This window comes from Ursus arctos, unplaced genomic scaffold (assembly GCF_023065955.2).
Source record: "Ursus arctos isolate Adak ecotype North America unplaced genomic scaffold, UrsArc2.0 scaffold_19, whole genome shotgun sequence".
NCBI classification, from domain to species: Eukaryota; Metazoa; Chordata; class Mammalia; order Carnivora; family Ursidae; genus Ursus; species Ursus arctos.
Window position 1 is genome coordinate 54,743,424 of NW_026622863.1, and position 27,980 is coordinate 54,771,403.

At 52.5% G+C, this 27,980-nt stretch overlaps 1 protein-coding gene and 1 long non-coding RNA gene across 6 annotated transcripts; one reads left to right on the forward strand and one right to left on the reverse strand.

Annotated features, from left to right (window-relative positions):
• Positions 1-1,064: 1,064 nt before the first annotated feature.
• MYADM (myeloid associated differentiation marker) lies at positions 1,065-8,823 on the reverse strand. Of its 5 annotated transcripts, none has more exons than XM_044380091.3 (3): positions 8,187-8,823; positions 4,952-5,017; positions 1,065-3,483 (listed from the first exon to the last, which is right to left on the reverse strand). In XM_044380091.3, exon 3 carries the CDS (start codon positions 3,479-3,481, stop codon positions 2,513-2,515), a length of 969 nt encoding a protein of 322 aa, XP_044236026.1. In that variant the 5' UTR covers positions 3,482-3,483; positions 4,952-5,017; positions 8,187-8,823; the 3' UTR covers positions 1,065-2,512. The 5 variants fall into 5 exon arrangements, with proteins under 5 accessions (XP_044236026.1, XP_044236025.1, XP_026344277.1 ...); XM_044380090.3 differs by having other exon boundaries at positions 4,952-5,027; positions 8,187-8,430; XM_026488492.4 differs by lacking the exon at positions 8,187-8,823 and adding an exon at positions 6,890-8,101.
• LOC113247447 (uncharacterized) lies at positions 5,126-27,394 on the forward strand. The gene is made up of 6 exons (XR_008960076.1): positions 5,126-5,325; positions 5,910-6,026; positions 15,546-15,600; positions 23,436-23,531; positions 25,167-25,302; positions 25,865-27,394. It is a non-coding gene; the product is annotated as an uncharacterized LOC113247447 (long non-coding RNA).
• The last annotated feature ends 586 nt before the right edge of the window (positions 27,395-27,980 follow it).

Consider the following 27,980-nt stretch of genomic DNA (forward strand, 5'->3'; position numbering starts at 1 on the left):
GCTTTCCCCGCATCAACAACCAGCCCATCACCCCCGGGTTCTAGAACTGTTTTCTTTGGTCCCTTCCAGAAGGGGTTTAAACATGGGGGTGGGGGCGAGAAGGCCTTGGAGGAGGCAGGCATTGGTGTGGATCGGAATTCCGGGGTGGACACTGCAAAGATCGAAAGGAGGCGTCTCCTCGCCGAAAAGGAGTGTATCTATTCCAGTTAGCCCTTCCTTCTCTTCCGGGGGTTCCTCCCCCACCCCGTCCCTCGACATATCTCTTGCCAATGGCTTTTGCGGGTGTTAAGTGCAGAAAATGGGCTGCATGATCCTGCGAGTTTTGCGGATTTATGTTTATGTATTTGTGATTCTCCTCAGGCTGGAGAAACGGGCAACAGGATCTTCTGTGGGACAGAGATTCATTGTAGGAGTAATTTGTTTGCTCTTTATCAAGGTCTTCTATGGACAGGTTGTGTCAGGGAGCTCAGAACTGAGGGTAAGACGGAGCTGAGGGTGGGGAATGTAGGCAGGGTCAGGTCCTGGAGGCCTGGTCGGAGGAGCTTTGGTATTACCTGTAGGCAGATACGGAAGGATTTGAGCAGGGGAGAGCAGCGTCAGATGTTAGAAGCATCCCCCTGGGGCCAGGGTGCACAAGAGGTGGGCTGGGGTACTAGCTCAGGACAAACAAGATGATACCTGAGCTGGGTCAGGAGCCTGGAGGAGGGGACAGTTGAGGAAGGACCAACAGTGTCTGGTGAGCGACTGACAGCAGATGGGAAGAGCCAGTACCCGGGTTGGCAGGCTCGGGAGCCTATTACTGAGATGGGGAACCCGAAGAGCTGATTTTGGCAAGAAATGTTGCACTCAGATGGGGACACTAGTTCTGAAATGCTCACGGGACTCCAACGAGGGACAGATCTTACTCATTTCAATCCTAACTAGTTCTCCTGGTTTGGGAGAGTAAATTGGGAGATCCAAAGGCCAAGGTTGTCTTGGCCCCAGGCCCCCTATCCCACCAGACCCAAGAATCTGGACCTTGCCCTCTCTCCTGGAGCCCTCCCCAGCAATAAAGCAAGCACAGCTTTTCTTTTATCTTTGTATTGATGTAAAAAACAAAACAAAACAAAACAAAAAACCATTATGGATGTGGGAGTGAGGGAACGGACAAGTCTTCCCTCTGTGGTTGACAGCAGGGACTGATGGGAACCAGAAGCTCCAGGGAATTTAAAAAAAAATAAAATATATATTTATACATTTATATATATGACATTATGTGTGAGTCCCAGAGAAGCAGGAAGCAGCTACAGGAAGCAACTAGCATGCAGAAACACACGTGTGTGTGTGCGTGTGTGTGTGCGTACCACACTCGAGCAACGCAATTCCTCTGACTATGGCAACAGTGATCCCCACCTACCCAACCCCCCCACCCCCCGCAAAGAAAAAGACATTGAAAAGAAACTTTCCTTTTAGAAGAGGGCCACCCCATATGTTTTGCCCTCGTGACCAGGAAAAGGAAAAAACAAAAAACAAAAAAACCCAGGCTCACATTGCCTTGAAGGCCAGCAGTGGCCAACCTCTCCTCCCAGCAAAGGCACTACATGCTGTTTCTAACACTGAGGCAGGAGGGCAACATCCCTGCCCCCCACAAATACTCGGACAGTTGTCTTTAAGACTGTACGGTTCTTTGCCAGCCACTTTTTCAATAACCCAGAGAGCAGTTGGGATGGAAAGCATCCACCCTTTACTTCCTTTAAGATGGCCTCCAGGCAGCGGAATTTTAATAAGCCTGGCAAAAATTCTGGAGCCAATCTCAGGCAAGGCGGGGGGCCAGGCAGGGGCCAGGCAGGGCCCAGGGACCCGCAGCCCGTGCTTTAAGCCTCATGCCCACTGCAGATCATTGGCCTCCAGAGATTAAAGGGAACATGTACTGTACATCCCCCCACCACTGGGGGAAAGGGAGTCCCACCCTTAGCTACCCACCCCACCCCCACAAACGCACACGTACACACCAACTAAGGCACAGCCAGGGCGGGCAGGCATGCTTTGGCAATGAGGCCCCTCTCCGGGAGGCCCAGGGTATGAACAGCTGCAAAGGGGAGTGGGACGTGGAGCTCAGCACCTTTGTAGGTGGGGGGCAGTGGAATGGCGGCAGAGAAGAAAGAAGTCTCAGAGCTCCCAAGGAAATCGGAAGAAAGAAACTGGGACAGAGGTGGCCAGGATACGGGCAGGTGAGAAACCAAACAAGAGGACCAGAAAAGAGCCGAGAAACAGAATAGGTACGAAAGAAGAGGTGAAAACAGAAAGAGGCAAACAGGCCAAACAGGATGTGGGCAACCCAACAACAGGAAGGAAAGGCGAGAGCACCAGGAGAGAGGAGGCAGGAGCTAAAGGAACGGAAGAGAGCAGGATGAGTCAGGAAGGAAATGAGAAAGGTAGGCGAGAGGGAGCCAGGAAGAGGAAATTCGGGCTTGGGAAAGAAACCTCTGCCGACAAGAGGGAATTGAGAGCTCCCTTCGTCGTCGTCGGAGCCTCAGACCCTCACGAACACCAGGCGGGCCGAGTACACCAGGTCAGCCAAGTAAGCCAGCAGGTTGATGGCCGTCAGGATGGCCACGGCCAGTCGGCGGTCCCAGGGGCACACGTAGTAGGTGTGACTGCGGCTGCAGCTCACATCCTGTGACCGGTGGGGCCAGCCACCGTGCCTCTCGCTGAACTGGTAGAGCGGCCAGAGAACAATAGCGGTGGCGTACAGAAGGACGGACAGCAGGGCCAGGCCCGACAGGAAACTGGGGAAGGAGATGGGCAGCATGTTGGTGCAGTCGCCCAGGTTCAGCAGGATGGCCACGGCCGCCAGGATGAAGCAGATGGAGTACACGGCCACACACCACTCCAGGGCCGGCTGGTGCTGGTACAGGGAGGGGTTGCTGATGAAGGCGAAGATGACGCAGGCCACAAAGGTCTCCAGCACCTTGAGCAGGCCTGGCACGGTGGCCATGTAGCCAGTGATCTCCCCGGGGCGGGCGCGGGTCCAGGCCACTTCGGTGGCATACGCCACGCAGGCGATGCAGGAGAAGGCGGTGGCGGCGATGGCGTGGTCCCGGGAGCGGCCGTGAGACAGGAACTGGACGTAGGTGGTGGGGTAGATGATCGAGGCCGACAGGCAGAAGAGGGCAGCGTAGCAGGCATAGGTGATGGGGAAGTTTCTCCAGGACAGGGGGAAGCGGGCCTGGAGCCCGCATAACTCGACTATGAGGATGATGAGGGTCACAGAGAAGCAGAAGCACCAAGTGAACATGGACCAGTTACCCATGGCCCCGGTCCAAGCACCCACACTGGCCACCAGTGAGAAGGCCACACAGGTGGACAGCAGCTGCAGCAGGCGGAGGAGGCCCAGGGGCTGGGTCAGTGCCCGAGGGGACCCCACGATGGTTGGGGAGCCCAGGCCTGAGGATGACGACGTGGTGGTCGTGATGGTCGTGCGGGTCACTGTCACCGGCATGGCTGGGAAGAAGAGAAAGGAAGTGTCCTAAGAAGGTTCTAAATGTGGGAATCCAGGCTCTCAGCCCTTCCTCCCCTGGGGACAAAGTAACCTGGACTCTAGCTGGGGGGCACCCAGGGTGCAGGCTTTTCAGTTTTCAAAGTGGGACAGTTGCGGGCCTAGGGCGATGACTTGGTCACCCAGGTCCCAGCCCCCTCCTCCCTCTGGACTCGGGTTTCCCACCTCCCGTGTCAAAACCCAGGAGTCTAGGCTGCCTCTCTCCTTCCCTCTCTCTGCAACCCAACTATTGTAAAACCATCTATCTTTCTTCCCATCCCAGACACTCAAAGGTGCCCTCATTCCCCCAGGGACTCAGCCACCCAGCCACCCCAGATTCTGCTCTAAAACCTCCCGGACCACGGGTCAGAACAAGAGGCCCTGCTTGGTGAGCTCTACCTCCTCCCTCTGGGTACCCAGGGCTCTGCACCCCTGCTCCTGCACCCACCTGATTTCTTTCACTGAACAGGCAATTCCAGCCTCCAGACATTCAAGAGTCCAACCTCCACGTGGAAACGTTCTCAGGGACCCACATGTGATCAGAGCTTCCAACCTCCCAGCCTATCTCTGGAACCGAGTCTGAGCTCTCGAGAATGCTTCCTCTCATGCCCACCCCTCACCTCAGAGATCAAGGGTCTGGGCCCTCCGTCTGAATGCCTCCTGGGATTTGGGTCTGGAGTACTGTCCCCAAGGACACTGAGCTTTCTCCTGCCTATGCCCCTCCCCCACATGGAGTCCAAACTCCAGTTCCCCAACTTCCAAGAAACAAGCGCCCCAGATGCTTAGCTGTCCAGTGCCCCAGCCCCTTCCACTGAAATCTCCAGGCCTCTCACGTCCAGTTACATAGTTTCAGACCTTAGGACTCCGGGCCCTCGGCTTTAAGTTCACCAGACACCTGTAGTCTGGGAAATCAGCTTCCTTCTTCCATCCCTCTAGAACCTACGATTTCTACCTCCTTGTCCTAAAGACCCTCAGGGATAGAGAGCCCAGCCTCTCGGGGACCAGGTGTCCAAATCCTCCCACAGGCCCTAGGACATCTAATCTCTCAGCGGCCACCCCTAAAAAGCTCAGAAGGCCTCTCTCAGCCGCAGGGAAATAAAACTTCCTCTTTCCAGGGTCAGGCATAGGGGGGCCTAGAGGGCAGTAGAACAGGCTCTAACCCGGCCCAGCTGTCCCTGCAAGAGGCCCAGAGGACCCAGGGGCCCAGGTCCCGGACACACTTCTTTCTCTGGTACACAGGTGTCTGGGTCTCTTTCCTCGGAGAGCAAGCTCCAAGGTCCTTCTCTCAGGATCTAGGAGTCCAGGCCCCCAGATGCTCTTCCCTCTGACACAAATGTCCAGGTGAGAAGCCCCCTCCTCCCTCAGACCCAGGAGTCCGGCCCCCCAGCCCCCCAGCCCCTCCTCCCTCAGACCCGGGAGTCCAGGCTCACTCACCAGCGGTCTTTGCCGAGCACCCCGACGGAGAAAGATCCGGGTGTGGAGGTGGGTGAAGTGCGACACCTGGAAAAGGCTAGTCAGAACACAGGAGGGAGGGAGAGTCGGCGTCCCCCTCAGCCCCGGCTCCGCCCTGCCGGGACCCAGGCGACCAGCCGGCGCGCGCGCGCCGCGGGGGCTCGTCCAGAGCGCGCCACCAGGCCCGGCAGTCCCGGCGCCCTCCCAGCCAGGGCGGGGATTTGGCCGCGGGCGGGGAGAGGTCCCGGAGGTGACTCCAGGGAAGCCCCGCCCCTTCTTCCTGCCCAGTCCCCAAACTGCGGGGGCAGGAACGGAGGACACCGGTGAAAGTGCACGCCCCGCAGGCCGGCGTGGGTGTAAGTGATCTTAACCCTGCCCCAGCCCAAGAAAGCCGCGGGGCCGCGGGCGGGAGGGCCCTGGGCGGTGGCTGCGGGGGCGGACGGCCAGGCCGCGCGCAGCGTCTCCGGGCCTTATAAGGGCTTCAAGTCATCCCAGCCATCTGGAATGTGGCGGGGACCGGGGAGGGGGGGGCGCGGGGGCGGTGCTGGGACCTCCGCCCTGCGCCGGCCTCCGGGAGGGCCCGCCCCACTCGTGGGTTTCGGGGGGAGGAGGGTCCACCCAGGAAGAGAGGCCTGAAGCCTGAATTTCGGGGGTCCTTCAAAATGTGAGTTCTGCGTCCCTGGAGCAGGGGCTGGGAGCCTCGACCCCAGGAGGGTCTCTGAGAGACGAGTGGCTGGGAAACCGGACTCCTGGGTTTGCCTAGCGGAACCCCCTCCACCCCCTGGAAGCCGGAAACTGAGGTGTTAGTAGCCACACCTCCCACCGCCCCTCGGAAGGCAGGTCTTTGGGCGAGGGCTGGGCCTCCCGGGCCACTTGGGAGGTGCTCCGCGGGACTCGGCCGCCTCCTGCTCCCCCCACACGCCCTTCGAAAACCCGTTAGGAGGAAGTCAGGACCGGCCTACACTCTGGAGTTCTAGAAAGCGGGTACTGCCGGGACCCAAGCAGGGAAAGAGGAAGAGTGCGAGCCACCAACTCCAGAAGTGCCGTAAGGACGGAGGTGGGTAGCTCAGGACCACACGGAGGGGAGGGGTCCATCCCCTTCCGCCCGGCTTCCAGCCGCCGCCTGAGGTCAGAACTCAGGAATGCACCGCCGAAGACGGTCGGAGAGAGAGGAAACACCCCTTCGGCTTCTCCGCGCAGCTTCAGGACTCCCCCGGCCACGCCCATCCCCTCTCGCCACCTCCACGCCAAACACCACACCCCATCACTCAGACTGAGAATCGCGTCCCTAAACCCCAGCCTCCACTCTCAGTAACCCAAGGACGCTGGCCTCAGCCTTGGCTTCTCTCGGCCCAGAACACCAGCTTCCCAGTCCTCGCTTTTTGGCCTTTGGGGACCAAAATTCGAATTCTGTCCCCAGAATGGAGGGGTGGGGAGCGGGGAAGGCCACTCTCCTTACCAAACCCAAACTCCCAACTCCAAGCTCCTCCCCTCCTGAAGACCTCCTTGTAGTAGATATCAGCACCCTTCAACCAGGGCACATAGGGGTCCCCATCCCTCTCAGACCCAGGAGCCCGGGCCCCCAGCCCCCTCCTCCCTCAGACCCAGGAGCCCAGGTTCCCCGCCCCTCCTCCCTCAGACCCAGGAGCCCAGGCCCCCAGACCCTCCTCCCTCAGACCCAGGGGTCACCCCCGTGCCCCTCCTCCCTCAGACCCAGAAGTCACCCCCGTGCCCCTCCTCTTTTAAATGGATGACCTGTATGAGTGCAGGTCTCGAGCCCTGTCCTCTCCAGAACCCAAGTCCTGATCCATGCCCCAGTCTTTCTAGAGACTCAGACATTCGGGACCCCAGCCCCTTCCTCCCTGTGCACCCAGGAATCCCGACCGCAGCTTCCGCGCCGGGGGGTCCCCGCAGCCTCACCTCTCCCGCAGTGGCGGCTGCTGCTGAGCAGAGGCGGCAGCTGCAGACTGTAAGGGTTTGCTTACTGGGTGGGGTTGGCCGGCTGGGGCGGGGGCGGGGCCGAGGGCGGGGTCGGGGACCCGGCGGGAGCGCGGGTTTCTGGCTGAGAAAGGGACTCCCCGGGCCGGGGTATCCCAGCCGCACCCCCTAGGCGGGGCCAAGAGACCACGCCCCTCCCCGGGGAAAATGGACCTAGACTCCCCGGCCAGGCCAGTGGTGGGGGTGGAGGGCTGAGGTCACTGTTGCCGTGGTGACAAAACAGGAAGACACAACAGCTGGCGGTGTGGGGGCTCCTGGGGGCTGCCCCCCCGACTGGGCCCTAGCGCAGTCTCCAGGCGAGGCCCGGGAAGGCCGTTGCCATGGCAACCCGTCTGTTTAGCGTCTGTTTAGGACGGAGCCCCCAGCCGGGGTCCCTACCCCAGTCTCACCTCACTCAATTCTCTCTCTCCCTTCCGGCCCCCTCCCCTCCCCGCCTGCTCCAGCCCCGCTCTTCCAGAACGGATGAAATCTTGACCATCTGGGTGGCGGCGGGTTCGGACACCAGGCCTCTCAGTATAATGGGATCTGTGGGCTCGGGTCTCTGTCTCCTGGGTCTTCGAAAGGGGAAATAGTTGAGGCTGCCGATCCCTAGGCTTTAAGGGGTTTCTGGGCTGAGGTCCCCGACTCCTGGGTCCCCAAATCCTCATTTATACTGGGACTCCCGGTGTTATGGATTGGTGGGCGGGACTCCTGGGTCCCAGATGTCACAGTCGATGCGGGCGGGGGAGGGGCTGTTGATAGCAAAACGCCTGGATCTAGGGCGGTGGGAGTCGGAGGCACGGACTCCCAGGTTCCAAATGACGCCTAGGCTGGGGGCCCAGATTCTTGGCGCAAAAAGCAATCAAAGCTCAGACTCCTGGGTTTTCATCTGCTCAGATGTGGTTGCAAGCCGAGACTCCTAGGTCTGGAACGGAGAGATATTTTTGGCCTGCATTCCTGGCTCCCGGATAGAGGGAAGGGCTCAGGAGCTCCATGAGGACCGGGCTGGGGGGCAGGGGGCGTCAGATTCCTGGTTTCTGCAAAAAGGGAGGGGCCCGAAGAGCTGGTCTGCCCGAGGCCCAGAACAGGGAGGGGCTGCGGGGTCCTTTCTTAGGGCAGCTCTGGGGCCCCGAAACCGAGTGACGGAATCAAGAAGCAAGGGGAAGGTCGGGATGCCTGCCCGGGGTAGGGGCGGGGACCGGGACGCCTGGGTCCCTCCCTGCTGGCCCTGCTCACTCACCGCGCTCTGCAGTCGTCCCTGGCGCGGCCTTGCTCGCGGCTGCCTCTGGGCGGGGCCTGGTGGCGGCTGCGGACGCTCCACGACACGGGGCTAACGGGGCGCTCGTGCCGCTGGGTGCCTTCCAGGACGACTAAGGAGGCTTTGAGACCCGGCCCTAGGGTGGGAGCCGCGCGAGCCGCGGCGAGGTAGGGTGGTCGGAAGAGGTCGGGGAGCCTGTCTAGCAGGCTGCGTGCCCTACGGAGGTGGGAGGGGCTGGGGGCCTAGGAGCAGTGAGCGCGGCAGTATGGGGGGGGTTGGGATGGGGGGAGGGATGAGCGTGCCTGCCCACTTTTGTGCCCCCGCAAAGGGGATAGGCACAGACCCTTTCTGTCATTCTGTGCTCTGCGTAGGGCAGGGGTCTCCATGAGCCGGGCATCCGGCCCTGCTGAAGGAGTCAGGACATGGTGCAAGCTGGAGGTTCTCCAGCGTGGTCCCCAGGTTCCACTCACACACCTCCTTGGCCCCCAGGGCAGAGGCATCTCTCTCCTGCTTTCTGCCCCAATCAGGCACCCTCTTAGCCTGACCCCATAGTGGCACTCCTGAGATACCCCAAAGAGTCCAGGGGTGGCCTCCACTCACACAATTTACTATGTTGTGCTCTCTGGTGGAAGTGTTTTCCTTTAGGCATGAAAACCCCCAAACAGCAGAGTTCAGGGTAACAGGAAGAGGAAGCAAACATTGAAAGAATGAGTCACCGGGTGCGGTGTTGGCAAGTGATACCTTAGGGTTCCTGGGTGTGTGTAATCTGGCACGGTGCATGTGCCCCTGGTTCAGGGAGTCTGCCCCCCCTGTAGGACAGCACCCCACACTGAGGATGTTGTCTCCAACCTGACACTGTCATCTCAAATCTCAAACAGGCTATACTTTTGTTTTATGAAGCTTGCTGCTTTGGGGTGATGGGGTACATGGGCCTGCCCCCCGACTTCCTAATAAATGGAATTCCTTGATCAGAAGCAATATTGTGTGGGTCAACATGACAGTGAATAGGGCCATTCAGCGGGTACACAGATGCTGCTGTTGGCGGGAGTGGGTAAGGCAAGGGAAGCAAATAACAACCCAGATTTAATTATCCCAGGGAGGAAAAAGTCATGGCTCAATTCATGATGGAGGGAGCCCAACATAATTCTCAGGTGGCCAGGTATTTGGCTGGTCTCCCTAGGAACCCTACCATGCCGGGGGCTCAGCACTGCTCAAGAAAGCACTTTACTTAGTATTACTGATTTCTTACAAAGGATACAACTCCAGAATAGCCAAACAGAAGAGACACATAGGGCAAATATGGAAGGAGAAATGCCGAGCTTCCGTGTGGAAATGCCACCTCCCAGCACCCTGATGCATTTACCAACCTGGAAGGTCTCTGAGCCCTGTTGTTTAGGAATTTTATGGAAGTTCCGTTACATGGGATGGTTGATTAAATCATTGGCTATCCAGTCAAGCTCAGTCTCCTCCAGGGAGGAGGAAAATTCCAACCTTCCAATTGCAGGATTGGTTGCTCTGGCAGTCAGCCCCCATCCTGAGCCACTTAGGGGCTCACCAAGACTCGGCTCATTAGCATCAACTCAGGTACGGCTGAAAGGGGCTTATATTGAATAAAAGATGCTCCTCTCACCCCTACTACTCAGGCATTACAAGGGTTTTAGGGAGCTCTGTTATATCGATATCGTACGGGTCTTTCCATACTTACTCCACGTCCGTCTGGAACTTGCATTCATTCATCCACAAATATTTACGAGTGCCTCCTATGTGAGCACAAAAAAGGAACACCTCCTGCCATGGAGATTTTATCTCATTGGTTAGCGGCAAAGGTTCGAGATGTGGTAACTTCATCCGGATGGGATATTCTCACTGTCCTCAGACCCCCTGACTCAGTAACTTCCTTGAGGCGACAGACTCCCTGTTTTTTTTTTTTTTTTAAGATTTTATTTATTTATTCGACAGAGAGAGAGACAGCCAGCGAGAGAGGGAACACAAGCAGGGGGAGTGGGAGAGGAAGAAGCAGGCTCCTAGCGGAGGAGCCTGATGTGGGGCCCGATCCCATAACGCCGGGATCACGCCCTGAGCCGAAGGCAGACGCTTAACCGCTGTGCCACCCAGGCGCCCCAGACTCCCTGGTTTGTATGGTGTTTATCTCCCACGCGCTGGCATGTGTGTGTCGGTGTATCTATGTGCTCCGTCCTGCTTCTCAGGTCTTACCAGCATTATGTCATATATGAGGTCCAAGTATCTTAAAGAACAGTCAGAGAATTAGTGTAGCCCCAGGCGAAGGTGTGATGGTCTTGTGACTCAGCGGTGTTAGTTTCCTAGGGCTGCGGTAACGATCCTCATGGTCCTAGTGACTCAGAACACAGACGTGTATTCTCTCGAAGTCCTGGAGGCCAGAAGTCTGAAATCGAGTTATCAGCAGGGCCTCACTTGCTCTGAAGGCTCTAAGGGCTCTGTGCTTCTTCCAGCTTCTTGTAACTGTGGGTTCCTTGTCCTACGGCCTCAGCACTCCAGGGTCTACCCCCTGTTGTTATGCACCTTCTCTTCTCCTCTTGGGTCTGTCTCAGACATTCCAACCCCATCTTATTAGGATATTAGGACATTGACCATTGGATTTAGGGCCCGCCTGGATAACCCAGGATGACCTCCTCTCTACAAGACCCCTACGTTCATCATGTCAGCACAGACTCTTCTCCCAAGTAAGGCAGCATTTGTAAGTTCTAGAGATTTGGGTGTGGGCATATCTCCGGGACTACTATTTAGCCATGACAGCATCCCTAATAAAGCAAACTGCACCTAGTTCCTCTGTCTGTTGTGATGAAGATAAATGGATTGGCCGTCCCAGATGCCAAGGGCTGCGTTGATTTCATCCAGCAGGGAGGTTGCAGCAGGAATACTAGCTGCAGTCGAAATCACCTGCTGGTGTCCCGTATGTCCGGCAGTGAACCTCACGGACGTGCTGAAGAACGAAGAGCTTTCGGGTCCTGTGTGTCCAGGTCTCCGTGTTCCCCACGAAGGCTGGGTTTCTTGAGCTGATGGAAACCCACGACTCTAGCACCATACAGGAGGGAAACTCCTAGATCCTGGCTCTCCCAGTCACTACCACCCTGCTCCAGCTCCTTGCTCAAGTCCTCAGAAACCCTTGCTTTATGTCCTTTGGACGGGTTCCACAATCAGCAAGTCCAATTTCTCTATCAAAGCAGCTTCTTCTTCTTCTTTTTTTTTTAACGTAGGCTCTATGCCCAATGTGGTTCTTGAACTCACAACCTTGAGATCGAGAGTCACATGAGGCAGTCAGGCACCCCAAAGCAACTTCTTTAAGTCTTCTTCTCTTGCCTTTAATGAAACAAATACACCCCTGGGGCTCCTGGGTGGTCAGTCTGTTAAGCATCTGCCTTCGGCTCAGGTCATGATCTCTAAAGAGCTTCCCAACTGATGTGCCATGAGCAGGTCACAGGTGGGCTGGGGGACATTGATTTCCTCGGCCCTCAGAGTGGGCTGGTTGCCTCTGTCTGTGGCCGGCTTTTCTGTTTACCTCAGTGAGCTGTAAAAACATCATCGTGTTTCTATCTGCCCCATGATGGGAAGGCGTTTGGGAGGCACTTAGAGGAGATGTGGCCTTGATGGTGCTGTCCCCTCCAACCATCTGCTCGGTTTTCCACGCCCCCCTGACCTCAACCACTCCTTCTTCCACTTGCTTTCTCAGCAGCCCCCACCATGACCTTTTCTTAACTTGCTAGGAACCCTCATCCACCCACCCTCTCTTTCCTTTGGGTATGATTCCAGGGTCCATCATTTCCATAATACTCTCGCCATGGTAGGCATCTAACATTCCTTTGCTGTTCAGTCTTTGTTTTGTTGGTTTATTTATTTATTTATTTTAGAGAGGTGGGGAGGGGCAGACGGAGAGGGAGAGAGAATCTCAAGCAGACTCCCCACTGAGTTCAGAGCCCCACACCAGGCTTGATCCCACGACCCTGAGACCATGACCTGAGCTGGATGCTTAACGGACTGAGCCACCCAGGTGCCCCTGCCCTTCTGGCTTTGCAAGGCCCCAGTCTTGGAGAAGAAATAGCCCATCGATCAGATTTTGTTTTGTTTTTCCGAGCTTGTCCCTAAGCAATTGAGCGTTACTGAAGAAAGTCACCTTACAGGGAGGGCAGAATGGTTCCACCGTGACTACGTGATGGCGGAACTCCACGGGCTTTCAACATTGCCCACAGTCCCACTGCTATCACCTGGTCAACTCATTCTCGTTTCCATGGTGACAAGTGCACTATTTTTATCCTCTTCAATCTCCCACACACTTTCTGCCTCCAGTCCCCCACCCCCACTCTCCGCCTATGACCTGCCTCCATTATTTGAGAGATGATAGAAAACCGGCTGGGAAGTCCCTCAATCTCCTAAAACCATAGACCTGATTCTATTTCCAGGACTGCCTTCCTCTAACAAGTACACAGTTGTTCTTTTTACCTCATGCCAATCCTTCTTAGCTCTGTGGTTTCTAAACACATCCTTCTCATACTCTTGCGATTGCTATGAACTGTTCTTCCTCTTTTTGGATAGTCAGTATCTCCCACTCAAAGAATCTTTCACTGACTTTTCAAGAAATGACAGTTCTTCTTAATTGTGGTAAAAAGACACATAACATAAAATTCACCTTTTAGACCATCTTTAAGCGCACAGTTCAATGGTACTGGGTATAGCCACGCTGTGACCGTGTGAAGACACAGGAATAGATGGTGGTCTACAAGCCAAGGAGAGGAACCTCAGAAAAAACCAACCCTGACGACACATTGATCTGGGGTTTCTAACTTGCACAACTGCAAGAAAATAAATTTCTGTTTATTTCTGTAAATTCTGTAAATTTCTGTGTCACGCAGTCCGTGGTGCTTTCTTATGGAACCCCCTAGCAAACGAATACAGTTTCCTACCACTTTGAACAATTTTGTTTGTTTGTTTGTTTTTCAGTTTTTACCTTTCTGATCTCTCAAGTAACTCATGCTGTTGGTATCTCCTTCCAGCCTGAAACACTGTGCTCTAGGATTACGTGGCACACCATTCTCCTGGTTTTCCTTTTGCTTCTTTGGGCTTCTTTTCTTTCTTTCTTTTTTTTTTTTTTTTTAAAGATTTTATTTATTTATTTGACAGAGAGAGACAGCCAGTGAGGGAGGGAACACAAACAGGGGGAGTGGGAGAGGAAGAAGCAGGCTTCCAGCAGAGAAGCCTGATATGGGGCTCGATCCCGGAACGCCGGGATCACGCCCTGAGCCGAAGGCAGACGCTTAATGACTGCGCCACCCAGGCGCCCCTGGGCTCCTTTTCTGACTCCTTTGCAAGTTCATGCTCCTTTGAAAACTGGAGTTCCTCAAAACTCTTCCGGAGCCCCTGCTCTTCTCATGACCCACTCTTGCTAGGCGTTCACGTGACTTTGGGTGGCACCATTGGGTAAACAACCCACGTACTAGTGAAGATGCTAGTTCTGCAAAAGCAAAATGTCAGTGGCTGAAACCAGGGCTGACCAATAAAAATGATAACATGAGCCATGTGTGCAATTGTAAATTTTCTAGTAGCCACATTAAAATGAAGTAGAAGGGAAGGGTTAATTTTACCAACAGATTTTATTTAATCCGATACATCAAAAATTTCAATGTATGACACTAGCCACATTTCCAATGTTCAATGGCCCCCTGTGGCCAATGGCTGCCATATCAGACAATGCAGCCCTAGGCAAGACAGTGACACATTCCTCTCTTGTAGCAGTCCAAGAGTTAGCAACCCAAGTTTGATATGATACCTCCACCGTCTCAAGGAACCATTCTCCTTTGTTACTCTGTCATCTCAACAAGGGCTTCGGTCTGGGATCCAGATCATACCACTCTGTTGGCATTGCCTCCAGCAGGAAGAGGGGAAGGGGGAGAGGTTGGCATCCTTCTCTCTTTTCGAGGGTGTAATCCTGAAATTGCACACATCCCATTGTCCAGAACTTAGCTGCATGACCACGCAGAGCTGTAAGGGAGACTGGGGGATCTCGTCTTCAGCTGCGGACACGTATGTCCAGATAAACCTTCTAGTACAGAGGAAAGCAACTGGGGGAAACTACTGGATAGGAACAGACTACAGCTCCCAGGAGTAGACCGCAACCCAGATCTCTCCGCTGCGCTCCAGAGATGTGTCTCCAGGGGCCCGCTGTGCCTCCACTCGAATGACACAAAAGTCCAAACTCTACACATCTACAATGATCAGAAGACCTTTCCTTCAAAACCTTGTCACTCCCAGTGCAGCACATACCACCCGTGAGCATCGCCAGCCCTCATGCAGTTGCAAAAGCCAGAATCCTGAGTCATCGCCGAGCATCTCCTCTCCTACATCCAGGGCACCCCCAAGTCCTGTTGTGTTTGCTTCCTGTATCTCCCCTCAGATTCATCGAGTTCTGTACATGTCTGTACTCGTCACGTATTGCTGGATAATGCATTTCCCCAGAACCCAGTGTTTTGTTTTAGTCTTTTTTTTTTTTTTCTGGAGAGAGAAAGCAGGGGAGGGGCAGAGGGAGAGGAGAGAGAGAATCTTAAACAGATTCCATGCCCAGCGTGGAGCCCGACTTGGGGCTCCATCCCAGGACCCTGAGATCATGACCTGAGCCAAAGTCAAGAGTTAGATCTTCACCGACTGAGCCACCCAGGCGCCCCAAAACTCAGTGTTTTAAAGGAAGGAAATTCAGATGCCTGCTATAGCACACATGAGCCTGGAGGCCCTTATGCTGCTTGAACTAAGCCAGACACAAAAGCACAGATACTGTGTGATTCCACTTACATATGAGAGGCCTCCGGTAGTCAAACGCATGGGTACAGAAAGCAGAGTGGTAATTACCACGGGCTAGAGGCGGGGAGGCATGGGAATTAGTGTTTAAGGATCCAGAGTTTTAGTCTGGGATGTTGAAAAGTTCTGGAAATGTGTAGTGGTGAAGGTTGCATTGTACAACCGTGAGAATTCAGGGCACCGGGCGGGCTCAGCTGGAAGAGCATTTGACTCTTGATCTCAGGGTTGTGAGTTTGAGCCCCGTGCTGGGTGTAGAAATTACTTAAATTAACTTAAAAAAAAAACTTACTTATGAAGCCAAATACTTGAGTGAGTGTGGTGTTGGCACAAAGCTAGATGAATAAGACAATGGAACAGACTGGAACGTCCAGAATAGAACAGAAGAAAATGGAAAAAAAGGAAGCACTCTGAACCTCCTTTTTTTTTTTTTAAAAGGAATGCTTGAGTATTGCAGATTTGTAAGAAATCTATATTTAGTCTCTCCGATGACCAAATATATATTTCTCCTATCATCCACAGTTCCTGATCACCGCTCCTGAAGCCCTTGGGATTCCCTGTGATAAGGATGATAAATGTATCTTTTGTGGTGTTAAGGTGATTTTTGGACTCTACCCAAGGGCGGGGGCTGGTGGCGGGGAGGACCAGCCACGTGGTTAGAGGGTTGGAACTTTCACTCCCCCTGACCTCTGGGTGGGGAGAGGCTGCAGGTGGAATCAGCCAGGGGCCAATGAGTCAGTCCATCGTGCCTATGTAACGAAGCCTCCGTGAGCCCCGAGAGGACTGGCTGGATTCAGAGAGCTTCTGGCTTGGTGAAGGTGGGGCGGGTCCTGGGAGAGTGGCCATCCGGACAGTGGCACAGAAGTCCCACGCCCTTTCCCCACACCTCACCCTATGCATTTCTTCCATCTAGCTATTGAGAAATATCCTTTTTCATACCCTTTAAACCTAAGTGTTCCCCTGAGTGCTGTGAGCTGCTCTAGCAATTTAAAAGAACCTAAGGGGGGCACCTGGGTGGCTCAGTCCTTAAGCGTCTGCTTTCGGCTCTGGTCATGATCCCAGGGTCCTGGGATCAAGTGCTGCACGGGGCTCCCCGCTCAGTGGGGAGCCTGCTTCTCCCTCTGCCTGCCGCTCTGCCCACTTGTGCTGTCTGTCAAATAAATAAATAAATAAAATCTATAAAAAATAAATAAATGAACCTGAAGAGAAGGTTGTTAGACCCTCCAATCCATAGCCATTGGCCAGAAGCACAGACCACAGGTTGGCCGGTTGCGGCTGGCATCCGATGTGGGGGTGGGGCAGTCTTGGTAGAACTGAACCTTTAATCTGGGGGGTTTGGTGCTATCTCTGGGTACATAATGTAGAATTGATTTGAATTCTTGGACACTAGCTGGTGTCCAGGAAATACTTGTTGTGGGGTAGGGGGAACCCCTCCCATGTTGGAATGGGTCTCCAGGAACCCTAAAAGGGTTGGTGTCAGTGGAAGGATGGTAAATAGGATTACCCAAATATCAGTAGAATGGATTTTTGCAAGGTCCCCACTTGCTGGACTGGACTGGCCTGCAGCAATCCTCAAGAGTGACTCAGTCCCTAATGTTCTCCAGGCCTCACGATGACCAGGAAAACCACCCTCAGAAGTACCTCTCCAGAGATCTCAGTATCTCTAGTCCTTAGACCATCTAGCACCAAAGCCTACAAAGGAATTTCTGCTTTCCTCAAGAACAGCACCGTCCAATAGAAATATAATGTGAACCACGAACGTAATCTTTACTCTTACATCTTAAAAAATAAAAAGAGACAGGCAAGTTAACTTTAATAACATATTATATATAACCCAAATTATTGGTGAGATGTTTCATATCTTTCTTTTTTTCTTAAGTAATCTCTATACCCAATATGGGGCTCGAACTCACAACCCCGAGATAAGAGTCTCACACTTCACCGACTGAGCCAGCCAGGCGCTCCTACATCACTTTTTTGAAAAGATTTCTCAATAAGACCTAGCTGTTGGCCATGGTAAGGAAGCTGGCCTGTACTCCCTTCAAAATTCAGAGCCTATTTTGCATTTTTTAAAAAGATTATTTATTTATTTGAGAGAGAGAGAGCATGAGCAGTGGGGAGGAGGGAGAAGCAAACTCCTCGCCGAGCAGGGAGCCTGATGTGGGGCTCGATCCCAGGACCCTGGGATCATGACTGAGCAGAACCCCCCAGGTGCCCCGCTATTTTGCATTTAGAGTGCATCTCAATCTGGACGCTAAATTTTCAAGGGAAAATGCTTCATCTGTAGGTAGAATTCATATAGTAGCTGAAAAAGTAAATCCCTACGCCCCAGTTGTCCAAACACACTTACAAGTTATCTAACTGAATCAAGTATCAGCTTTTAGATTAAATTAAACATCAGTAAAATGCTCAGTCCTGTCCTTTAGTCCCACCGGCCGCAGGTCCAGACGCTCGGCGTGGCTACCATATTGGATAGCTCGTCCTTAAAGTGTTACTTCCTTACGCTCAGAGGGGAACTCTCCGTGATTTCGCAGTGTGCCAGCCTAAACCAGCAAACGGATCGCGGCAGTATTTTTAAAAAATAATATTTTGTGACCCAGCTGAGTTTACTCTCAAAATGCAATAGATAATGGCTACGTATGGAAATGGCTCATGTTCAGAAACCGTTGATGAGATCGCAGAGCCAGGTAGGAAGAAAGTCATATGACGATCCCATATATGCGAAAAGAGCATTTGGCAAAATGGAATATCCGTTAGTGCTTAAAACAACAACAACACTGAATAAATAGGACATTATTGTTGCCAGAGCTGCTGGACTCCAGTGGCCCTCCAAGGCTGCTGCTCTGTGAAGGGGTTTCCAGGGTCCCTGGTGTCAGGGAGGGTGTCTACGGCCCCTACTTCTCACAGTGCTCTTTGCAGGACGTCAGCATGTATAAACGCTGTAGACAGCGCCAGCTATTTTGGGGGCTTCCCGGTATCTAGACTCCCTTCTTCTTATTTTGGAGGTAGTTCCTCACTGTGGGTACTGTGGTGGGGGCTGGAGCCAGACCTGCCTTCCTCCTATCCCTGGGAAGTAGGGGTAATGGAATGCTTCCTCCTGGGACTCTGATTAGGCAGGAAGGAGGCTAGGACGTGGGGAAATTCAGAGTGCAGGGGGAAGGGCGAAGGCTTCGTTCATTGGTCAAGCGTGGACAGGAGGGAGTGTCCCGTGGAGCCAGTTGTGGCCGTGGCAGCTTCCCAGCTGGCTGTGGCTTCACATGACTTTAGGGACACTCTGCTGGTCTGTTCTTGGCTTGCCACCAAATTCCCAAGCTGGGTTGTCTAGCCTTCCCATGCATAATGTGAATTACTCGGGGTCCCTCCCATATATGCCTCCTCTGCTTCTCAGGTCCAGGAGAAATGTCATTTGCAAACCAGGACCTCAGTAGGTAGGAGCTCTCGATGCCACTGCTACCCTGGAGGAGACCCCCAGGAATTCCCCTTTGTGGGATCTGAAAGGAGATGTCATGTCCATGAGACGATTTTCCTTTTCCTCCATAATGCAGATTGGATTAACAGATGGTGACTTTCATCCTCCTTAAGTAAAACAGACTGGAGTCTTCTGTTTTGAAGACGTAGGCTGCATTTGGGGCGGGGTGGGGGGAGGTGAGGAAGGAAATCTAGTTGATTTGTAAAACTCCCCTGCTAAATGTTCTTATCGGATGGGAAACAAATCAAGTCCCCAGCTCTAGGGGACTGGATAAGCAAACCGTGGTACCTCCAGGTAATGCAACAACGTGCATATCTTTAGAAAAATAAATCAATCAAGGAATTAGAAGAGCTCTGTTTACCTAAATGGAAAATTTTCCGCGGTATGGACTTAATGAAGAAGGCAAGATGCAGAATGATATAACATGATTTAACCTTTTGTGTGAGAATATTTAAAATTAGACTAGGTCTATTTGCTGATTTTTTTTAAAGATTTTATTTATTTATTTGACAGAGAGAGAGTGAGCACGCACAAGTAGGAGGAGTGGCAGAGGGAGAAGCAGGCTTCCTGCTGAGCAGGGAACCGGATGCGGGGCTTGATCCCAGGACCCTGGGATCATGACCTGAGCTGAAGGCAGATGCTTAACCAACTGAGCCACCCAGGCACCCCTATTTGCTGATGTTTGTTTAAACACTGCGAGGATACACAAGAGACCCCTAAAAGTGGTGGCCTGCAAGGGCGGGCAGAAAGTGAGTTGTGGGGTACGGAGTTGGAAATGGAACTTCCTTGTGTGTATGGATACATTTTAAATTTTAAACATATTAACCGATTATTTCCGGTTATATCGAAGCGTAGATTATATGACTCAATGCACATGAAATGCTTAGAAGGATGGCTCCCATTGGTAGACGCTAATTATGGTGCAATACAGAACATATCCTAATATTGTATAAAATACGCTGTGGAAAGTTCTGGAAGGATACAAAAGAAATCAGGTCGGACCAGAGGGACAGGAGAACAGGGCAACCGGCAGGCGGGCACGGGCGAGAGACTTGTTTTTCACTCTCCACCCCTTTTCTGTATTATCTGAATTCCCTGCCGGGGTAAATACATTACCAAGTCAAAAACGTGTAAGTACGCATGCATGCATTTTAACGGGCTATTTTTAATCTGCCAGGCAAGGCGCCTTATGATGATAAATGAATACAGATGCCTTTTCCTTATTGAGCTCCCTTTCTCCGATTAAAATAGTGGGGATCAAACCGCAGTTGGAAGGCTTGGAGGCCAAGGCGGATTTATCCCAGTGTCTGTGATCTGCAGGCATGAGACACACCCCACACCTGCTGTGGGGTCCCAGGGCTCTGTGAGTCAAGCTGTGGCCGAGAGGCTGGGGTCACCCCCACCAAGACGGCCACCTGGCCCCATTAAGCTCTGCATGCCCTCGGGGGAGGGGAGCATGGGGCCCGGAGTCAGTAAAAATTACTCATCTCGGTCACCTAGGGCTGAACCTTGGCTTCCCCCCTTAGTGGTCTCTCTTTCTAATTCTGTAGTTAAAAGGCGCAGTTCAGTGAAAACTCACAAAAACAACTCCAGATGGCCTGCAGGGCCGGGTGCTGCGGGCGCGTTGTGGCTGGCCGCCCTCTAGGGGACTGTGAGGGTGGAATGCGTTCATCCTGGGTTTGGAAGAGTCACCTTTTCCTTCTCGCTCCTTCCAAATGAAGGCACCGCCCTGTGGAGCACAAGGCCCAGGGTAAATGAACAAGACACGAGCTCCGCACTGCTCTGTGCACAGTCGAGGGAGAGACCGTGCATATGAAACACAGACGCAGGTCGCTTCTGCGAATCAACGACATAAAGTATGTGGAGGATATCGGGCTCCGTTTTAGAAAGAGTGGTCAGAGAAGGGCCTCGTGAGGGGGTGACACGGGAGCTCAGGGCTGCAGGACCGGGAGAAGCTGCCTCCCAAGGAGTCGGAGGAAGGAGGCACATTCCAGAGCAGGTGCAGATGCCCTGAGGGGGAGGGAAGAGCGGGAAGGTGTGGTGGCTGAGTCCAGAGCCGGGAGGGGCGGGTGGGAGGCAGGCCGCTAATGTGGTATTCTCACGAAGACAGACGCACGCATGGATGAAACAGAGACACACATGGAAAGTCACTTGGGGCACCTGGGCGGCTCAGTCGTTGAAGCATGAGCCTTCAGCTCAGGTCATGATCCTGGGGTCCTGGGATCGAGCCCCGCGTGGGGCTCCCTGCTCGGCGGGGAGCCTGCTTCTCCCTCTGCCTGCCACTCCCCCTGCTTGTGCTCTTTCTTGTACAAATGAATAAATAAAATCTTAGGGGAAAAAAAGAAAGCCACTTGACTTACGAACAAACATACATGTGCGCTGCAAAAAGGAGGGGTTTTTTCTTTTCTTTCTTTTTTTTTTTTTTTTTTTTTGAGTCTTGCTGAACCAATGCCCTTGAACAGGTTCAGACCAAGTCTCCCCAAAAATGTGCCACTTTGGCTTGTGGGTTATTCTGAGCTGACGGCAATCGAGAGACCCTGCAAGCTCAAGAGAAATTCTGCCTTTCCCTTCACTACCTAGAAGATTCTAAATTGGGGGTCTTTCCAGAATTAGAGCTATTCCCAGAGATAAGGTTTATCTGAGTGGCCATCTGTACGGCAGGGCAAACATCCACTCACCAAACCTGTGTTCTCACTGTCCTGCTCCCCTTTGGAGCCCCAGCCCCCAGCCCTATCCTTAGCTCAGGACGCACGGATTCCTCATCCTGCCTCCCTGTCTTGGACCCTCTCGTGCATGCGGGGAGCCTGTATGTGCAAAATTAAATTCGATTTTACCCTTTGAATCTGTCTTGTGTCAGTTTAATTCTTAGACCAGCCAGAGAAACCTTCGAAGGGTAGAGGAGAATTTACCCTCCCAAACAACCCCCACCCACACCATACCCTCGAATAAATTTCCAGATGGTTCTGAGCTAACTGTGAACTATAAAATAGTAAGTATTCAAGAATAAGACATCAGAGGGGCTCCTGGCTGGCTCAGTCAGAGGAGCATGCAACTCCTGATCTCAGGGGTGTGAATTCGAGCCCCTTCTTGGGTGTGGAGATAAATAAATAAACTTAAAAAAAAAAAAGATTAAGACATCAGACAGGATCTTTGGGATATTGGGATTGACAGAGATTTCTTTTTTTTTTTTTTTTTAAGATTTTATTTTATTTATTCAACAGAGAGAGAGACAGCCAGCGAGAGAGGGAACACAAGCAGGGGGAGTGGGAGAGGAAGAAGCAGGCTCATAGCGGAAGAGCCTGATGTGGGGCTCGATCCCATAACGCCAGGATCACACCCTGAGCTGAAGGCAGACGCTTAACCGCTGTGCCACCCAGGCGCCCCTGACAGAGATTTCTTAATGGGATACAGGGCATTGTGTACACACAGGACGTTTGAACTATCGTAAAACAGAACTTTTGTTGCTGTAGACTGAACGTCTGGACTCCCCACCCCCACCCCCATATACCAAAATCCCCCATGTGATGGTTTGGGGAAGTTTAGATCATGAGGTTGGAGCCCTCGAGAATGGGACTGATGCCCTTATAAGAGAAACCCCAGAGATCCCCTCGCCCCTTCCTCCGTGTGAGGACACAGGGAAAAGACAGACAGCCCTCTGCGAGCCAGGAAGCGAGCCTCGCCAGATGCAGAATCGGCCAGCACCTTGATCTCCGGCTTCTCACCCCCAAAAGTGTGACAAGTAAATGTAGGCTGTTCGTAAGCCACCTGGTCCATGGTATTTTGTTACAGGGGCCTGAATGGACTAAGACACCCACTCATCAAAAGCTACCTTTGACAGGCGCCTGGGTGGCTCAGTCGGTTAAGTGTCTTCAGCTCAGGTCATGACCCCAGGATCCCGGGATCGAGTCCACATCGGGCTCTCTGATCATCGGGGAGTAGCGGGGAGTCTGCTTCTCCCTCTACCCGGCTCCCTTGCTCAGGATCTCTCTCTCTCTCAAATAAATAAATAAAATCCTTAAAAAAGAGAAAGAAAAGCTCCCTTTGATTAGGGTCTGGCCCCCAGAGTGTCCCGCACCCCCACATCGCCCGTCCACACTCGAGCGGTTTTCAGATATGTCCCCGTACCGGGCACCTTTGGAGTCAGGAACCACAAAACTCTATCGCGTAACTGGAGGAGAATTTAACAACAGGCAAAGGTGTGGGGGTGTGGAAGTGGAGGCAGCAGGCCCCAAATGGAGTCACTCGTGCTAAAACCCCACATCAGCGAACCAAGACTTAACACCAAACCTAAATGCACTTCCAGCCCCTGAGAAGGTGACTGTTGATCAGTCAACTTGGAATTATCTGGTAGGCACCTGTGTAGACGGGATGGGTCCCTCAGTTTCCCTCAGGAGGGTGACCTTGCTTAAAACAATGCATTCTTTGCTAATAATTTACTTTTTTCTGCCTTTAAAAACCTATCCTTTTCTGGGGCACCTAGGTGGCTCAGCCGGTGAAGCATCTGCCTTCACCTTGGGCCTGGGGTCCCGGGATGGAGCCTTGCATTGGGTTCCCCGCTCTGCGGGGAGCCTGCTTCTCCCTTTCCCTCTCCTGCTCCCCCTGCTCGCGCTCTCTCGCTCTGTCAAATAAATAAAGAAAATCTTTAAAAAATAGCAAATTTACTCAGTTGAACTTTTGTTTCTATTTCTTAAATTCTTTTTTAAGTAATCTCTACATCCACCATGGGGTTTGAACTCATGACCCTGAGATCAAGAGATATGTTCTACCAACTGCGCCAGCCAGCTGACCCTACTCAGTTGAGCGAATGTTATTTAACTGGATAGAGCATAGGAAAATCTCCAGGATCTATTTTCTAGTAAGATAAGCAAGGACAGACTAGGATTACGTCATCAGTTGTGTGAGGAAAGGTTTAAAAATGGGAATATATTTTCCTATCTTCCGAGTTTTGCATAAATACTGGAGGGTTGCATAAGAAACTCATCAACGTGCTGGCCTGTAAGGGAAGGACGCCTGACAAGTGTTTCGCTGTGACAGCACGGGTAAGACCTTTTGATGTGTACCTTTTGCATTATCGGGATTTCTTAAACCCATAAACGTGTTTCCCATTTCACACTTAAGTATTAATTATGAAGCTCAAATCAAGGAGAGCATTTAGAACGGTGCCTCCACATTGGGACATCTTGCTACTTGCTAAGCATTAAATACATTCTTGTATATGCAGTGAATTTCTGGAGAGGATAACGAAGTGGTAAGAGGGGAGGGGGATTGAGAAACTGGAAAATGGGGATAGGTGGGGAACTTATTTGACTTAAAAATTTATTTTTATTGAGATATAACTGACGTAGAACATTGTGTAAGTTTAAGGTGTGCACCCTGTTGATTTGATTGGTCAATTTTTGTTTTTGTTTTAAGTACAACATGAGCTTGAACTCATGATCCTGAGATCAAGACCTAAGCTGAGGTCAAGAGTCTGATGCTTAACCCACTGAGTCACCCAGGCGCCCCTGATACATTTATATATTGCAATATTATCACCTGACTCGATACATTTATATATTGCAATATTATCACCTGACTCGATACATTTATATATTGCAATATTATCACCTGATTTGATACATTTATATATTGCGATATTGTCACTGTAGTATTAGCTAGCATCTCCATCATCTCATACACTTACCATTTCACTATAGTGAGAATAATTAAGATCTAGTCTCTTAGCAACTCTGAAGTTCATATGTGATCAGGAACTATAATCACAATGCTGTGGGTTATATCTCCAGGACTTATCTACTAGTTGCAAGTTTGTACCCTTTGGCCAACATCTCCCCACTTTTCCCACCCCTAGTAACCGCCATTCTACTCTGAGTTTCTAGGAGGACAGCTTTTTTAGATGCCACACGTAAGTGATATCATACGGTATTTGTCTTTTCTCTGGCTTATCTCACCTTGCGTAATGCCCTCCAGGTCCATGCATGTTGTTGCAATCTTCTGTTCTCACATGTTGACCATCTTGTCCTTTGTACAAAAGTACTTTGCAGTTTACCATGCAAAGGATTACTGAGTCAAAGCTGGGCACGGAATAGAATCTGGCCAACAGGGAGCCTTATGCTGGAGAAGGAGTGCTTCTGGAAGGAGGCTACAGTGGGCTTGCAGCTGGGGAGAAGACACCTGGCTCACGGCAAAGGCAAAGAGACTGAGAAATAGTAGCAGCTGATCTGTCTCCAGACAGGCGGCTGGAAGCAAGGCCAGATGTTGACCCCAAGGGTCCATGATCTCCAGCCTGGGGCTCCGCCCCGGGAATCTATTGCTGGTACCCTGTGTTCTGTGAGTCAGGCTGTGGCCGCCCCAGCAGACTGGGAGCTCTTCCAGGGCTGGCACGAGGGTCCAAGGAGGTTTCCAGAACCATGCCTCATTTCGCAGATAAACTTAGGCCTGGAGAGTGAGAGACCGGGCTGGCTCTGGGGGCTCTCTCGCCTCCTGAGATCTCCCGCTCTATCCTTAGACAGGAGTCTGGGGTGGGGCGTTTCAGAAAAGCGACTGTGTGAATCTGGGTCCCGTGAGGGCTCCTGCTTGCTGAGATCTTGCTCTAGGAACCGTGATGCGGAAGTGCATTTATCTGAGATATTGACGAACATGACAAAGGTTCTTTTATTCTTTCCTTCTGCAAGAATCGGTTGGCCGCGTAGGACGGGGCAGATGGCCGTGGATGAGACAGACGTGGCCCATCCAGGGCACATATACCGGGGAGAGAGGCAGACCATACAGACGGCAGAGACGTGGATCGGATCCTTTCAAACACAAAAGGTGCAGTGTGAGGGTGCACAGGGGTCCTGACCCAGTGTGAAATGCCACTCAGAGCTGGCGACCTGTGAGCTGGAACTGAGGGATTAGGAGAAGCCAGCCAGGTAGGGAGGGGAAGAGAGGGAGCCTGGACATTTCGGGCACGGGGAGGCATCAGCTTCAAGACCCTGCATAAACGGGGTGTGATCGCCTTTAGGCTACTGCAGTGCGGGATGGAGATGGCCACCAGGAGGCAGGAAATGAAGCCACGGAGGTGAGCGGGAGCCGGTCGTGGAAGGTGTTTTAGGCCATGATAGGGACTCTGGCTTTTGTTCAAAGTGCAAAAGGAAGCAATTAGAGGCTTTTAAAGCTGCAAATGACATAATCTGATTTCTGTGCTTAAAACCATCTTGCTGGGTGAGAAAAGCCAGCAAAGCGGCTGCAGTAGAGACAAGAAGTGAAGTGAGGAGGCCAGAGCAGGCAGGCGCCCGGGGAAAGGTGCCAGCGTGGTCGCTGCGTGGCCGCAGGGGCCACGCCCCCCCCCCGCCCCCACAGTATTAACAGAGAGCACTGTGCCCCATTGCAGGCCCTGCAGGTGAGGCTGTGAGGTCCTCACTGGTCGGACACTACGGAGAAACAGACAACAGCACCTGATAGGAGGGAGCAGGTGCGGCTCGGCTCCCGGTTAGGTGATCAGGGAAGGCCTCTGTGCCTGGGGCCTGAATGCCTCGGAGCAGAGCATTCCTGGGAGTGGGAAGAGCACGCTCAAGTGTGGGGGGAGGGGTTTGCTTGTTCTAAAATGCGTCAAAACGGGGCGCCTGGCTGGCTCAGCAGGTGAAGCGTCTGCCTTCGGTTCAGGTCATGATCTCAGGGTCCTGGAATCAAGCCCCACCTTGGCTCCCTGCTCAGCAGGGGAGTCTGCTTCTCCCTCTCCCTCTGCTGCTCCCCCTGCTTGTGCTGTCTCTGTCTCTGTCTCAAATCAATAAATAAAATCTTTAAGAAAGTAAAATGAATGGTGTGGTCAGGGGAGAGTGGGGTCTGAGAATGAGCAGAGTTTGAGGGAGATACAGCTGAAAGACAGGTCCTCAGGGAGTTTTGGGGGGGCTGTCTGTGGGGAGAGACACACACACACACTCAAGGACAGATAGTCTTATCAGAGGGAGTGAGTATTAGGATTAAAGATTCACTCCATAAGGACACACCCACCCAGAGATTGTGGGTGAGATAATCAGGGGGACCCCCTAGCTGCAGGTAATGCTGACTCAGTGTTTTGATGACCGCGAGGCATCCATTCACGACAAGGTAGCCCAGTCATCCAGCCGGGCACACAGGGCCACGTCGCTGGGAGAGGCTGTGCACGCCAAAATGCATGGCCCTCCCCTGTTCATCGGCCATTTCTCAGGGGCTGAGTTTGCCACAAGCAGCCTTGGCAGGTGGGGGGCCGTCTCCTCAGGGGACAAAGAGCAGAGGACTGCTCTACGAGAGGCGGGCCCCCAAGCTAGCTTTCTGCAGCTTCGATGCATATCCCTGCAAGTGCAGAGCCCCTCTGCGGCCCAGACGGGATATGGGGGACCCGGAGAGCCGGCACAAATGTGGGGCTCCTACTGCCTGCTGTGTGGTGAGAAGAAACCGTGTATGAGTCAGGAGCACAAGTGTTCTGCCAGCATCCTTGAAACAGGGACAAGATAACGCATGAGTGTGGAAGGATTACAAAATCGCAGACCTTGACAAACACGTCCTTGAGGAACCAACTGCCAATCCCTCCAGTCTCCGAGGCTCCCCAGGGGGGAGGTGGGCTCAGATGGGGCTGTGGTCATGCTTCCCATTCAGAGTTAGGCGCTCAGTCTCTTAAAGGATTTGGAAGAATGCCTGGAACATAGTAAAAAGGTTAAGAGAAAGGAGCTATTCTTGGAATTATTAAACGGTTGTTATGAAGGCACGACAGACACACAGTTTAAGAGGAGGCAGGGCTCATCTGGGGATATTCTGGGAAGCAAATGAATCCATCCAGGGGATCTGGGCTACAGTTCTATGGGAAGCAGATGAATGCACATGGGAGTTGGCCTCCCTGGCTTGGAAGAGTTGCTCCTCCAGTAGTCATAGCTGATAGGATGATGACAAGCATGGTTATTTGTGCTTTTATATATATATATTAAATTATGTATGCATTTACATATATATAACTTATATATAAAATTATGGAGGCTGGTAAGTCCCAATATCTACATCCAGCAAACTGGAGGCCCAGGAGAGCCGCTGAGGTGGTGCTGGTCTGAAGGTTGACAGGCTCGAGACCCAGAAAGAGCCAAAGGCAAGAAAGAAAAATGAATTTCCCAGTCCCAAAGCAGTCAGGCAGAAAGAATTTTTTTGTTCTAGTCAAGTCTTCGACTGATTAGAGGCGGCCCACCCACATTACAGAGGGCCATCTGCTTAACTCAGTGTACTGATTCCGAGGTTAATCTCCTCCAGGATCACCCTCGCAGACATGCCTGGAATCATGCTTGACCAAACACCTGGGAACCTCGTGGTCCAGTCAGGCTGACACATAAAGGTAACGTTAACCTACAAGACGTTATTGGGAACCTCAGAGGAGGTAGTTCTGCTTCTGAGGGGTCCGCGACACACGTCTTTGGAAGTGTGCAGGGAGAGGCTGAAGAGCGTCATGTTTAGGAGCGAGGGCACTGGTGAGACCGCCAAGCTTC

Coding starts and splice junctions, on each gene's coding strand:
- MYADM (XM_044380091.3), bottom strand. CDS start 3,481: ATGCCGGTGACAGTGACCCGCACGACCATCACGACCACCACGTCGTCA.